This window comes from Solenopsis invicta, chromosome 16 (genome assembly GCF_016802725.1).
Source record: "Solenopsis invicta isolate M01_SB chromosome 16, UNIL_Sinv_3.0, whole genome shotgun sequence".
In the NCBI taxonomy this organism is placed as follows: domain Eukaryota; kingdom Metazoa; phylum Arthropoda; class Insecta; order Hymenoptera; family Formicidae; genus Solenopsis; species Solenopsis invicta.
Window position 1 is genome coordinate 18,268,571 of NC_052679.1, and position 15,936 is coordinate 18,284,506.

Genomic DNA, 15,936 nt, shown 5'->3' on the forward strand with positions numbered 1-15,936 from the left:
AATGTAAATAAATATTTATTTAGTAGAAGACTTATTAATTTAATTTAACCATCATTTTTTTATAGAGTAAATATTTATGTATCTTAAGTTAAATATTTTATTGCAACTATTAAAATATTTATTAAAATTTAATATTTCTTTTTCTCTCAGTATATCTTCTCTCCCTTATCGTATATTCATTGCTTATAACTTTTATTTTTTCGTTGCTTAAGCAATGACTAGTAAATAGCGCACGATCGTGGCTAAAATTTATGCATCATATCGTACACCTTATGAAAGACGGCGACATCATGCCGAGCTCATTGCACCCATATCATCATGGTATGATTCGCAGGGCTCGAATCTCCATCGGTTGTCAGTCACGTTATCAAGAAGCGAGTCACGCGAGCGGCTCCCTTCTGAAGTGACGCCACCATAATGAGGAGGATATTGAACCTTGCACCACAAGATAGTCGGCCGTGACGCAGCAACACTCTCTTACGATTATGAAAACGGGATAACCGAAGGTTGAAAATTTTCTTAGCGAGTCTCAAGGCCGGTGTACAGCCTCAATAAATTAGAGATTCGTTCCTGTTCCCTCGTTTCCTGTTTCCTGCAAGCGACTTTAGGCAAAGCGAATGGAAAATAATCCTTCCACTGACGCGAAGGAGGAGGCGAACAACCACGCGCTTTATCGTCCTCGAGATTTTCATCCTATTCCGATTCCGGAGTAGAAAGGGGGAAGTTCTCGAAAGCCCTTTCCGAACCGCGTTTTTGGCGGATGCGAGACTCTTCGCTCAGGCCTCGCACGCCCCGTTGCTTCCACGCCGTTGTGATTTACGTTCTTCTTCTTCTTCTACCCGCCCTCGTATATAATTACGCCATTTTCTCGCGGGGCGAATCGTATTTCTTCGTCTCTGGAGACGCGCCAGGGAGTAAAAGCGCGCGTCGCAGGGGTGCACCGTTGGAGCATGAGGAAGATGGAGTGGGGACCGTCCAGCAAAAGAGAAGATAGGGGCGCGAGGAGGAGGAAGAAGAGGAGGAGGGGGAGAACAGCACGGCATGCACATAAGCGAGAAGGAGGAGGAGGAGGAGGAGGAGGAGGAGGAAGAGGAGGAGGAGGAGGGTTCGCCAAGAAAGGGTGATGACCCTTTGGGCGTACCCCGAAACCCTACATCCTGATATCGGCGAGATGTTCGCCCTCGTATACGCACACAAACGCGCGCAGACCGTCCCTCTCTCCATATATCACGCTTCCTCTCCTTCCTCGACCTCGTATTTGGTTCTCTCCTTCTTTTTGCTGCTTCGTTCAGCCTAGATCTCCGCCTGCTCTTTCGTTCTGTCTCTCCCTCTTCCCCCCGTTCCTTTATCTTTTTCGCGGGTGGTAGGTAGTTCGAGCGCGTGGGCAGACGGGTAAAGAAGAGAAAAAAAAGGGATGAGGATATGCTCTCTCTCGCGAGGATTCGAATGGCGTGCCCTGAAATGCCGAACATTCCAGACCTTCGAGATGCCCCCTTCGGGACTTCCTTTTCTCGGCGAGAATGCATCGCGAACGTGACGAGATGAAAGCACGGATAGATACGCTGTATCTCTCCTGTAATATTTATCGATCGGAGACTAACATAGCTGCACAGAGTGCATAGGTATGTTAGGCTCCGATCCGGTATATAAGGACTAATTCGTATGCAAGCGCTGATTGAATTCAGTGTACGTAGCCTGTATTTGCAAGATTGATTATTTACGCGAGTATTGCGCGAGATGAAGCATCGTGAGGTTCGAGTTATAGCGATATTTAATTGAAATATTTGAGACACAGAATCATTTCAGAATTGGTGCGTGACAGTTTAGCTTTTTGACTGCAGATTCTTTGATTCATTTTGCTCTTGTATAACGAGCTTTAGTGAATTCTCAATTTTTGATATTATTGATATTGCAAAACATGCGTATCTGCGCACTAAATTGAATTAAAATTTCGTTAAGAAAGATTCATTTTCGAATTAAACAGGCAGTAATATCTGTTAACGATTCACATTTTAATAATTAAACGATTAATTGCGATGATAATTGATATTCATGTCTGCATTTTGTTAATTGTAGAGGCAGCTTTTGTGCCGTCTCGCTTTTCTCGTGTTAATAACCCTTAAATGTTCGTGCACCATGTGCAAACTCCCCTGGCTGATCCCGTTTAAAGTGTCGGGTAAATGCGTGCCAACGTGGGAGGTCCGCGATTCCGCGGTATCAATGTTTATATGTTCTTTTATTAGCACGAATTTTCCAACGTTTCACACTGCGCCGTCTGCATGTGTGCACATGCATTGTGCCAGAACGTGAGAGAGAAAGAGAGAGATGTGTAACAAAATTCAGAAAAAAAATTAAGTGATAAATTGGCAATAAAAACAACAGAAGAAGTAACATAATCCTACATTTATAAAAGTCGAAGCTCTTGAAAATCATTGGCAAGTAGAAAAGGAAAAGTAGATGAGCAAACGGTGTCTCTCTCGAGAATCATTATGCAACTATCTCATCTTTCATTCGTACTCTATAAATTTATATACGAATTCTTGAAACTCGTACAGCCCCTTCCTTCTCAAATAATATTTCTCTTTTAAACATCTCCTTAATATTTTACGTGTGCCAACATATCATGGACGTGTTTTCGTTTCGCGAAAGCGGAGATTTTTCTCCTTCAGTCTCTCAACGCGTATTTCTCTCAACGCGTTCTTTTCTTCGGCACACATTCTCTTTTTTTCTTCCTTCTCTCTCTCTCTATCTTTCTCTCTTCTCGACGTCCGGCCGACGCATTGGGAAAGACGATGCGTCGACGTCGACGTCGACGTCGATGTGGCCGGCGGCGCTTTGCCGTTTAAATATAAACCCAAGCGCAGAAGTGGCCGGCTTCCAGTTGGGGCATCGCGACGCTCGTGGGACAAACTCGCAAGACAAAAAGCTCCCGCTGGTCCCGAGATAAGTGCAAGGAGCGCACCTCGGTTTGTTTCCGTCAAAAGCGCGCGGCTTTTCCAGACTCGGGTCGGCACGGTTTGGCACCATCCACGAAGATACCTCGCAGCGAATTTTACCGGTGAATACAAATCACGAGACTCGAGAGAATACCAACCGAATCACGGACCTAACGGCTTGCAATGTATCAGCTTTATCTCGAAACACACGGACTTCAGGATTTTAAATAGAACAATGAATAGAATCTACGCCGTAGATTATTTTAAGGAATTGCTAAATCAGGCGACGCAAGACTTTGTCAACGATAACATCCGAGTAAATCGGGCTGTGAGGGTATCGTGAAACTTTTATCCTAGTGCTCCGATTTCAGAATTTAAAATAGAACACTGTTCTAGATTATCTGAAAAAACTACCAATTATCGAATCTCGAAACACGAGCGAGATTCCAGTGTTAATGTACATTCGAGTTGAGTCAAGTCTGTGTCGATTGTTTGATCTCAGATTTTAAAATTTAAAATAATAAAAATTCGTGGAATTTAGAAAAAGGCCAATATCAGGGTTGACAACGGCAACTGAGATATTGCTGAACATCGTCGTTGAACGAGAGAATCTATGATGAATGTACCGGTAGTAACATTGATATAATAGAACGTCTATCTCTTTTAAATCCATCGGATTCTTGCGAATGTTCGATCGGCACAGCGATTAATCATCGTCATTATTCGAGCGCCGCTTCCGAGAGAAAGACGATGTCGTCGATGAGAGAACCAACACTACCGTAGACGTCAGAATGTCGTACCCTTGATCCCGGCACGTCCTCGTCTCGACGGACGGTTTAGTGCTTGTTCAGTCTTGAATGGAAGATTTATTAATTTACATCATATCGCGAATAATCGAACGTGCAATTTATGCAGAGAAGTGACGAGGTGTTATCGGCACATATAAACAGGATTAGGGGAAGTCGGCCGAGAAGAACGTCTATCATTTAAATTCAATCCTTTAACTTTTTATCCGTGATAATTTAACGATCATCGTAGTCTCATTGGCAACATGTCCTCCAGAGTCAGACAACAGATTCGCATAACAATCTTCTTCAACGACGGCACCGTGGTGATTTACATTTGAATCGACAGCGGTGACGTAAATAAGGCTGAAGTGGGATGAACGATGATAATCGGTGTATCACGAAGGGCTTGTGAAAATACTAAGGGGCAAGGACGTCGAGAGAAAGAAAGGGAACAAGCAACTTGGCCGGCAGGACCAAGAAGAAAGGAAAGGAGGAGTTAGCGGAGAAAAGGCGAGCGCCTCTCTTTGAGCCGCCACTTAGAAAACGTTAGTCGAATCACTTAACCGGTCATTGCACCACGGCTGGGGCTGGCCGCTCCGACGTAACGATAAAGGAACCGATCGGGCGTGCACAGGATCGACCAACCACGAAGCGACTGCTTGGCCGCGAATAAAAAACGCGGTAGCGATCTAGCGCGACAATCGGGTCGAGAGAAAGTGAGCTCTATCGCGTGCAAGAGCATGCCCGAAGGATATACTTTCTGTGAATCTCTACGCGAGGATAAAGGCCGAAATCGAGAGATTCTGTTTCTTTGCGATCATAGATATGTAGGGTATTGCGTTTCGTTATTATCCGTTACATTATAGAAAGTTCGAAGTTTAAAGAATCATTTATATCACGCTCGTAATAATTTAATATTATTTGCTAATAATACATTTCTCCTTTTAATAACTATATGTTATATGCAATTATAGAGATATGCATTTAAATCATTAGTTTAATTATTAGTATTCTCTGAGATGCAATGAAAAATATCGTGGCTGACTTTTGTGCCGAGCATGCGATAAATAACTCTGATAGTCACAAATAGTTCTTTTACAGACATGCTATTATAACTATTTCTGCGCTTTAATTTTATCATAGGAATGTTGAATATGAAAAATAAGATATGCGCGAAGCGGGGCTGAATTAATGGGAATCGGTTGGAATGAAGCAGCGAAAATACTTGAGACGACGGGGATTTATCACGATGTCCTTAAGATAAATCGTAGATCCAGGAGAATCGATGAGAGTACGACGCTGATAAGAAAGAGAAAGAGAGAGAGAGAGAGAGAGAAAGATAGGTCGACCTCTTCCAGAAGCATTCGGATGCTGCTGGATGTAGCGAGCTATTTTGTTGGATGAGATCTGTACTTTCTAATCCAGCGAGTACTCTGCCTTTACTCGTATTGCCTCTTGCTAATAGGCGATCAGCTGGTGAACGGTTCAAACGGTCGCAATTGAGGCCATCGTTGTACACATCGCTTCTGCAACGACTCCGAAGGAGCATCTCTAACGACGCTTCTGTCTCAATTCTTCGTGCTCTGCCTGACGAAGCCGCTGTCAAAGCGCGCTTGGATCGTTATTTCGTTTCTCTTTCTCTTTCTCTTTCGTGATACCGGATAGTAACGCACGCATCGAATCGCGTCGACATTTCTCGGTACTTTTTCCTCTTCGATAGGATTTTGCCGGACGAACCGACATGACGTGCTTCTTGCCGCCTAACCGAGCCACACCTGTGCTCGTTCCGACGATGGTGCATTATTCGCGCAATTTCCACGCGCCGATTTTCAAGCGAGTAACGGTCGTTAACACAGTATCCGTGGTTTTTCTACCCTCGCCTCTAAAAATTGCGTCCAAGCCGTGAGAGCGATGTAGAGAAGCGGAAAAGTTCCTTATTTCAAATGTGTTTTATATTGCTCGAAGAATTTCACTGTGAGAGTCGAGATTTCCTGACGATAATTTATTATATCTGTGATTCTATCTTTTTTTAATTTCTGAAAATTATACCAAAGTCATAAATCTAGCGCTCAAATGTTCCTAATTTCAGACAAATCATCATATTTTTAAAAATGCACTTGTATTTTCTATATTTTAAATCTATTTCAAAGAATGCGTCGAAATAAACGACAGAAAATGACAGAGTTCCTTATCTCAAATATTATTATATTTCCATTTTTTAAGAATTTTAATAGAAATATTTTGTATAAATAAAATTACTATTACAGCATTAAGAAACAACTCACGAAAGAATTCTTTTCAACATATAACTTGTGTAAGAAATATAACCGCAGCGAACTTTGCACTTCTTGCATTTCGCAACATGTTGCAGAATATGTTAAGATGTATTTAAATATTCGCTATGAAATTTAATTATATTGTGGGTCTGAAATAGATGTATGATCTAATTGATATGTTTAAAATAGTTCTAACATTGTTACTGCCAAACTCAATATAAATATTGAGAAACAACACATGGTCTTAGAACGTATAATATACTTTGAAAAAAGGTTACGATATTAAAAGATATGTGTTTCCCCCCTCATAACAGCTTTAAAAATTGCAAATTATATTCGATATATGTTGTATAACTTATAAGATGTATTGTTATCCTTTTTACGTATGCAGAATGAAATAAACTTTATTACTGAATATTGTAATTTTAATTCTTTGATAGATGAAATGAATTATTAAAAATTAATTTTTATTATTTAAAATTTACGAATAAAATATCTGAAATGGTTAGTAGTACACTTTTGATACATCTTAGCAGTTTTCTTTGCGCAATTTTGACATGTTCTAAAATTGTGTACTGTAAATTTTGAACATTTTTATATGTTAATAAAAATTAATTACGTAAAACTGTTATGAATTTTATTATATATAAGATGTTTTTAATATGTAAAACATATATCGTATTTATATGTTGAACATATTTTATATTCATATATGTCTAAATATATTAAAAAATTTATATTTTGTTGGAAGATATGATGCCTTTATATAATTATTGCGCCAACATAATTACATTTATAGCTGCAAACACCACTTTCTCATATAACATGTGATTGTGCCAAAACTGTTGCAACCCGTGTTTTAGTTAACACAAGCAAATATCATACATTAATACTATTTATGCAAAAAACAAATACCTCAGGAATCATGAGTCATTCATGAAATATAATGTAGGAGATATTTTGCTGTACTTTTAGCTGCATTATTTCCAAAATTATATCAGTTTTTTTATCAGGAATGTTTATTTTGAATTACAATTTTTTGCTTTTGGCCTAGCGACAAAGATTAAATAATTAAAAAGCGTTCAGAGATAATTTTTGATACAAAATCAAGTTTGATTGCGAAGAATTAAAAATGCTATTGTACTTTGTGCTAGATAGAGTTACATATCACTTTTATTAGTAATAAGTTAAAAATTATTTAACTAAAATAGAACATTGTTTAATTAAAATAAAATTACTGCAGTTATATCTCGGTACATAAATATTCTAATCAAGAACGACCTTCAGTTAGAAACAAGGAAATTGATATTTATTCCTTTTGTCTTTTTTTACCGGGTTTGATCGTGTGGCGCTTCAAGGTTGATGAGCTGGCGGTATAATGGAATGGTATTTATCTCGTGACTCGTTGCAATTCCGAGTAGACAGCTTTGAACACTCCGCAACTTTGGCACAAATCCAGAAAATCTCAACGCCAAAAATCCTCACTTTGACGCCCACGAGAATAATCTTTTTTTTTTTAAATTGATGCCATAAATTATCAACATGCAGAAAGGGAATAGTATTGCAACTGGAGGATTTTATTGTGTGATATGTCCGGCAAATAATTAAAATATCATACAAAATTGACGTACTCATAAAAGTTAATCTCCTGCTTTTTACACATATAATACCTATATCATTTAATGAAATCAAAAAGGAATTAGTGTCACATATATGAGATTATTTTTGACACGTCTTATAAGCTAAATGCGCGTCCTCGTAAATCATTATTAGGTTAATGCTCTTCGTCCTCGTCTCGAAATAACAAAGCACGCTCTCGTTGTCACATTTTGTGCACTGTTTGTCTATCAATGTCTCAAAATGAACCGTAGCTAGTAAGAATATACGCACACATATACACTGTGCATCTATGTAGGTAGTAATAAGCGCGACTAATAAAATGATTAATACAGAAAGAGTTAAAATTAAAGTACACGTAACTGCAGAAGAAGCTAATAAATATTTTTATTTAAAAATATTTATTAATTAATGTTTTTTAATCACAGTATCTCATCATAATATTTTTTAATCTCATCATAATATTTTTTAATCAATGTATTTTAGTCGCATCATGAAATACCTACGTAGATTTTATGGCAACAGAAGTTCCAATCTCAGCGTTAATCATCTCCCGAGCACATCAAACAGCTTCAGCGTCGCGAAAAGTGTTTTGCGCTTTATTTTATGCACAATAGCTACAGATGCCGCCGCCTAACACTGTACAATAGTGAAGTATAAATTTCATTCGACAATATAAAACAATAACCATTCTCTCCACACGTTAGACTGTTTATCGGTAACCTTGCACGTGTTTCTTGCAAGGTATTTCCGCCAAATATATGTGTCACGCATTTTTCCTCGTTGTAGTAAAAAATAGAATTCCTATTTGGTTCAATGAATACGTGAAAACAACCAACACGTTTAACTTTATTTTAATGACTCTATATAACGTTGCCTTAATCAAAGGTTTATTTGATATTGCAAATTGAAATACAACAAAAATGGATAAACGTCCAAATGATTGATTTGAAATAAAAATCATTATTTTTGATTAATTAAAAATAGTCTTTTAACAAAAATGTTAAATTTTAAATTACCGAGAAACATATTTAATATTGTAAATCGAAAATATACTTATTAAGGGATAACTCTGTGTTAAGCGACAATTCTTACATTAATTATTATAAACACATCAGGGAAATATGTCAATAAAATTTGACAAAAGCAGCTAAAGATTTTTGACATTTTAATATATTATTCAAAAAACAAGGGAGAAATACGATTGGAAATATATGTTTCTGTAAAACATGTATTTTTTTGTTATCACGTTGAGAAGACGATAAGAAGGGTTAAACGAGGCGTAACGGAACTCGGACTATGCGCAAAACGAACGACAATGATCCTGACCTCGTGATATACGAACAGTCGCGACTGAGGCCACCTCACATATGCGTACGTCGCGATAATGAGGGAAAGTTACATGTCGTCATTAATAAACATGAAAGCGCATGGAGTTAACAATCGTATAGGATTGCAACCGCGTTCGACGTTTTATACGACACGCAAACGATAAACATGAATGACAATCCCAATTTCTAGCAATCTAAGAGCGCAATAATGAATGAATTTACTATTAATTTGTAACACGAGACACCGTTCATGTCGTGCTATTTTATCATAGACAATATTATGATATGTTTTAAGATATTTATATATGATACACACAAAAAGATGCTGTTGAATCAACAGCATTAATCAAACTGAGCATATCTTGTTAATTCAATAGATAATGAAACAAAAAGATGAAAAGTAAAAACAATAGCAAATGTAGTTGAACGAATAAAATTTAGTCGAATCTATGTATATTAGTGACAACCCGTGTTTCAATGTTTAAATGAATCAATCTACGTTTTAATTTATATTACATTTTTCAGTGTATTCTATATTAAAAAATATACGAGTTATCAATTCTGACTAACGCCAGATTAACGCCAGTTTTTTCGACATCCAACGTAAAACTTTTCTTGAAAAATTGTCAGATTTTTTTACATTGGACATTTTGAAGAAACCGATTTTTATTGTCAGCAATTTTATTGTCAAATTGATGAAAAACTCGTACTTTATATGTTGCTTTCGAATTTGTTTTTTTCAGAGAGAGTATAGTGAGAAGATTTAGAGAATGAAAAATAATTTTCTACGACAACATTTACGCGTTATCTATTTCTATGCTGTTTATTTGCTATCTCTGCACTTACGTAAAATCATTTAACGAAACGTTAGCGAATATAATTTGAGTCACGCGAACGAGACTGCACAAACTACACCGGGGTTTGCGAGTCACTGGGATTACAAATGATAGTATCCACAGCTGTTTCAAAACTTTCGAGTACCTCGCGACCTTGAGCGGCAATATAACGAGATATTTTCAACGTTGCTTTTCGCTCGAACGAATACTCGCGTGAAAACATTATATTGTGAGCAATACGATTCAAAATACGATTTAATCGGCGAGAGAGTAGCTGGAAAAGAAAATTGGAAAAGAAAAAGTATCGAAACTATCCGATGATTTAGAAAGCAACAAGCTCGTATCTTGAAGGAAACTGAAATTAAATTTCACAGCGAAATAGAGATTCCAGCTCGATAATAGAAAGTGTAAATACGAAAATAATATTTCCTGTAGACGTATTAAATTGAAAGCTACTTGTCCGTCGTTATCACCGAAAGAGATTAAAGGAAGATGTAATAAAAATTTTGACATAAACCTCGCGCGAACTCGTTCAGACGGAAACGTACGACTGAAAGGAAGTGAACACGTATAACGTCGGAGTAGGAACAAAAAGGTGGCGTAAAAGTCGCTGGATCCTCCTTTACGAGATATCAGGTCGATGGATAATCTTAGCGTCGGCCAGTAGGTGGACATTCAATTTCGTAAATGGCTACGGCGCGCGGAATCGCGACGGTCGTAAATCGTCGTGGTCTTATCGCGCGATTGCCAGTCGGCTAGCTCCTTCGTCCCCGTTACTCCATGGGCGAATCGAAAGGATGACGTCTCGTATGTGGGCTCGGTCTAACGGAACCGGAACCGGAAGCGACCGGGCGTGAATAACGCGTCGCGTGCGATCGCGTTCGCCGCCGCGAGCGATGCGGACGACGCGCATTAGGGACGCCCCGTTGCGTAATCCGCGGTACAGCGCGGCATTGGTGACAATCATCGAATTACCTGCGACCGCAGGCGATCGCGATTTCGTGCGATCGCAGTCCGAGTGCAGACCTCGTCCAGTTTCGCAATATTTTTGCGCCGCATTCGCGTCAAACCGCGTTGCGTCGCTCGAAGGTACGATATTTGTCAGTTCAATTGTCTCAGTTGTTAAAAATCTTGCACGGGCAGTGATAACAATTCGATGTCGCTACACGCTATTAAAATCGTAGTATCGAATTTTATCCAATTTGAGTTATTTTGAATCATTTTTGTAGGTTACTTTTGCTCCTTCTTAATATGCCATTAACTAAAATAGATTAACTATAAAAATGTTTGACTCAAATTTAATTTATTATTTACCAGATGCACATACGGACACTTTGAAACTAAGCACAGAAATGAATTTATTAGACGAGATTGTTCTTTCAACTACATATTTTGTGTTGGAATAATAAATTTCGACACGCAGACGTGCAAAATAACAAAATGTTATTTAGCTCAAGGAATTGGTTTAAATTTGGTACTTTTTAATATTTAACATTGCACGTTTTACAATTGTATAACAATTGCGTATGAATTATTGCAGTAGTTAACAAGCGAGATTTTTTAATAATTGGAAGCACTGACAAATATTTCTGACGCAATGGCGAAATAGAGGATTTCGTTGTGGTAGTGAAATCGAGATGAGTGACATCGCAGTGCATCTTTCTTTCCGGCGTATTTGCAACGTAGAGACAATCAAGTGCTTTGACGTTACATCGGTTTTAATTTTTGTCGCGAGTCTCTCTCTGTCCCTCTCGATCTGCGGAGAATTGACGCTAACGCGCTAATTTAATTCGCCCGGCTGATTTGATGAAGTGACTTGGCAACTCGTGTTAACGCAGCCATTGTTTTTATCCTTACCAGGAAATTTCTGGCTCCGAACGAGAGAAGCCAGGTTCGAACTACAGAAATATTGTTTTTCGAAGTCTCACCGTGCGCAGTAAAATTTAATTAACCGACAGTATATAAAATTAATTCACAAAGTTATAAACGCACAATTTAACACACAAGTCATAACTATTGTGCATTATTCGTTGTTTAATTTATTTCTCCGGGGGCTTCAGATACCTCCAGAGTGTTGTCGAAACTTCTGAGAGAACGTCACACGGAACATTAATTCATTCGCATATATATGTGATGCTCAGGAGAAACAATATTCCTGTTATGTTTCCCATCTGACTTACTTGTCCAAATCGTGTGATATCTATTAAGAACGTTGTCCCGTCTCATCTGTGTTGCTATTTTTATTTAGTCACCCTAATATTTGAACTTTCGCGCAACCCGTATAACTCGGCCGAATCTAAATTCGAACAATATGTCATTTGTAAATTATACGAACGCGGCTCTTATTCTGATAAAGCTTGACCGATGCGATATCTAGGTTGGCGCATATAATTAAACTCTCGCCTCTCTGGCACATCTGGGAGATGACCCACTCGCGGAAAAACGGCCATGCTTCCTAAATACATCTCTCGCAAATACTCCTTTTAGGACTTTTGATTTAAAACGTCATTTTGGAAGCTTCAGACACTTGACCTACTGTAATACAGAATATCTCGAGTTCTCCGCGCTTACTTCGATCTATAGACTCTTTGACCTTTATTCGGTGTCGAACAGAAATAAGCTCCTCATATCACGTGTCGTTTTTAAGCTTCGACAGTATTTTTAATTTAAAAGTTCAAGATTCAAAATTTAAGATTTTCTAAATTAACCTTTCGACATTTTATATAAATAATGAAATATTTCACTCTATTTTCCATTTATTTTTATTTGAATTTTAATAGAATTCTTCTTTAAACTAAACGCAGGACAACGTTTAATTAAATGTTATCGAAAAGGATCGATTTTCAATTTGGTCAACAAATGTGACGATGAAAAGAAATGCGTAGATATTTCGAAATAGCGCGTGTTCGAGAATAATATTTTGAAAGAATCTTGAACATTTCTATTTTCCCCAACGTACGACGTAATGTAAACAGCTTTGACCTGATCCAGACAGTTTCACGGGACGTGCGGATTAGTTTACGGAAACGTTTCGTAGCGCGAATACGAATCAGGTGAATCACCGTGCGAGAAAGTCGCGTTCTTCCAGACATCGCGTTGTGTCGATTTAACGGCGCTCGCGTGATAGCGGCTTAAGGCGCTAAAATAGAGCCTCCGCAAGCTCGTTGTCGTCGTCGTCGTCGTCGTTGACGGTGCCCGAACGGACGCAGCTACGCGCTTAGTCTGTAACTGGAAGCACACGCGAGAAGAGCGATTCGAATCGCGCGGCGCACTATAAGGTCTGGGAACTCGGTCTCACCGGCGAGAAAATAATCTGGGGTAACAACAACGAGACGAACGACGAACACGGTGACGAAGCAGGAAACGATTCGCCAGAATTCGTCACGACAAGAGGATTGACGAAGCGTCGTTGTCGTACACGCAACGAGCACGAACGGGCAGCGACAGGGGTTCGCAGAGACGAGACGCGAATGAATCTGACAGACGAACCAGTTGAATTGTAAGAAGGAAGCGTCGAGTTTATTAGAGCGTTTATTGTTGTTCTCACATAGAGTTTGGTGAAACAGCGTATATTTAGTGTAGAACTGAGGTATTAACGAGTAGTAATTAGTGCGTAATATTTGGATTATCAGATTGCAACACTGAGAGAAAAAATTCTTAAATTTGAATAAATATTTATTCGAATGGCACTAATAAAATATTTACTTATAGTACATATTTACTCCAAGAAAACTTGAATTAAATAAGTTATAAGTAGGTGTTTGTACTAAATAAATATATATTTACATTTAGTATTTTATTAGTACTATTTGAATAAATATTTATTAAGATTTAAGAATTTTTCTCTCAATGTATTTACTCGTTTCTAAATAAGATATAATCTGTGCAACGTAACAGAGTATTATAAAATAAAAAAAAATTATTTAAAACTATTTGCATACATAAAAATGCACATATTACGAAAGTATATGTTAAAATGAATGTGAACCAAGAAAATTATTCAAAATTATTATATAGATAGTAATAAATTTAATTCTTTATTTATGATTAATTTATTACTGCACATAAAATTTATCTATATTACAACGCAATCGTACGTCATGATACGAAGACATAAATTTTGAGTGAATAACTTAAAAGAATAAAGGATAGTATTATTGTTGTTGTGTGATCAATTTTTTCTCTCAAAAGATACGGATGATAGATCGGCGATACCGCCAATTGTTAATTGGCTTCCCATAATAAGCTTCTTGCGTAATCTTTTAAATGAGACCAGAGCAATCGAGGTCATTGCAGGCATTGATCAACCGATTACGCTTCAATTGAAAGCACTGCTCCGGAATCCCAAATTCGATGGTCATTCCGTGATGCTACCATCGAAAAGCGTAAATCGTTCGAACAAATAGCTAAAATGTCCGACGACTGTACGCAAGCTCTATTGATTTTGACGTAAAATTGCATGTTTTTGGTGATAAAATTTTAGTGATACGCAACGTACTGTTGCGTAACTTTTGTGCGCCGATGTATATCTTGTTGCAATGTGGAAATATTTTGTTTTAATGCAGAAATACCAAACGCATTTTTTTTTAGTTTTTTCAAGTCATATGTATGTTATTAAAATTACAAATGTTTTGATAAATTGAGAAAGCAAATATTTTTTTTTTTTTTTTTTTTGAACCTACATCAATTTAAATTCTGTTTATATTTAATCATTGTTGCTACGTGAATTTTCAAAATTCTCTTAATTCGTCACGTCAATATTAATAAACTACACAACGATTTTACTAGATTTAGTTTTATAAAGTAGAACTATGTCATTCCGTTCTATAATTATTCCAATCGTCGGACTCATTCATTGGACCTTTACAAGTCCGATAATCGATTCGGCTAACGAGACCTTAAAGTACCTTAAAGGAACGTTAATCAAATCTTTCAAGCATTGAGTCTTCTTAAATTGCATTTGCAGCTGCTCCGCTAACGCGCGTTAACGATATCTCTCAAATAATTTCTGTTTTTTTTTTCTTTTTGTTGCAGCTCGACTCGTCGTGCCAGTCCGACGATCGTCGCAGGATCTCCGGAAGTGTTCAAGATTTCACGACTACAGAAAACTTGTCGTCACGCGACGCGAGAGAGAAAGAGAGGCAGAGAAAAATAAATTGATAATATGATGGATACGAAAAGAGACCGCCGATCGACGATTCATGTTTTCGAGAAGGACGTGCCGCGATCGGACGAATTGCCGATCGCGGTGATCGATAAGGCGGGAATCGGTGAACTTTTGGCGAGACAAGCGATGGCCTGGTGCCGTTACTGGCTACAATCGTTCCCCATAAAAATGACGCTGAACAACGTCGGATTGCTGACGGTGTTCTTGGCAATAGTGTCGCCGCGATCCCTCATTTACAGGCTCGTTTATCCAATTTTCAGATTAGTCTTCGGCACCTTGTATCCGGCGTACGCTTCCTATAAGGCGGTGCGCACGAAAAATGTCAAAGAATACGTAAGTGAAATAAATAATGAATAATGTAATAGCATTACAGGCTCCTAATCAAAGCTCTTGGCTTTTAAATTGAATATCATGAAAGCACTTGATTATATAGAAATACATCTGTGAATTTTTTTAATATATATGCATGCCTATCTTGTTTCTTTTTTTAATATATTTTATATTGCAAATTATATTTTTTATATAAAAACTTGTTAGCTAATTAATATTTTAAAAATAAAAGAATTATTTAATATAATTTACATATATGGACTTTTAAATTACAAAACGCGGTTTGATATTTCGATTTAAAACTTAATAGCTGATTTCATTGAAAATTTTATTGGAAAAATTATGAAATTTTATTTATAAATTTACACAGCAATTTGTTACACAATATCAAGTTGAGCAATTTGCACCTAAACGTTATTCACATTACATAAATGCATTGGCTAGAATTCGAATAAACGTCAGAGATCTTTTAACGTTAATCTTTTGCTTTACTCGTAGCCGATGAAAACTGAGCCGTATGTTGCTACGTACGCAGCTGTCGTGAATATTTTTATCTTTATAATTTACTTGTATTGAGAAGAAAGGGAGAAGAGAGAGAGAAATTCGCAATAATAAAATTCAATTTAATTTTATGTTTTAAACCTCTCTTTACTCT

General features: G+C 37.5%; 1 protein-coding gene across 4 annotated transcripts in view; it reads left to right on the forward strand.

Annotated features, from left to right (window-relative positions):
* The window catches only part of LOC105195681 (putative leucine-rich repeat-containing protein DDB_G0290503), a 37,411-nt gene that overhangs the window by 9,072 nt on the left and 12,403 nt on the right, over positions 1-15,936 (forward strand). Inside the window, exons 1-2 of one of the 4 annotated variants that reach the window (XM_039459081.1) lie at positions 1,102-3,058; positions 14,819-15,284. In XM_039459081.1, coding sequence (XP_039315015.1) covers positions 14,949-15,284 — 336 coding nt within the window. In that variant the 5' untranslated portion in view covers positions 1,102-3,058; positions 14,819-14,948. Of the gene's footprint in view, positions 1-1,101; positions 3,059-10,886; positions 13,284-14,818; positions 15,285-15,936 lie in introns of those variants that run through there. The other 3 variants (XM_011161200.3, XM_011161218.3, XM_011161209.3) reach the window with 3 other exon arrangements.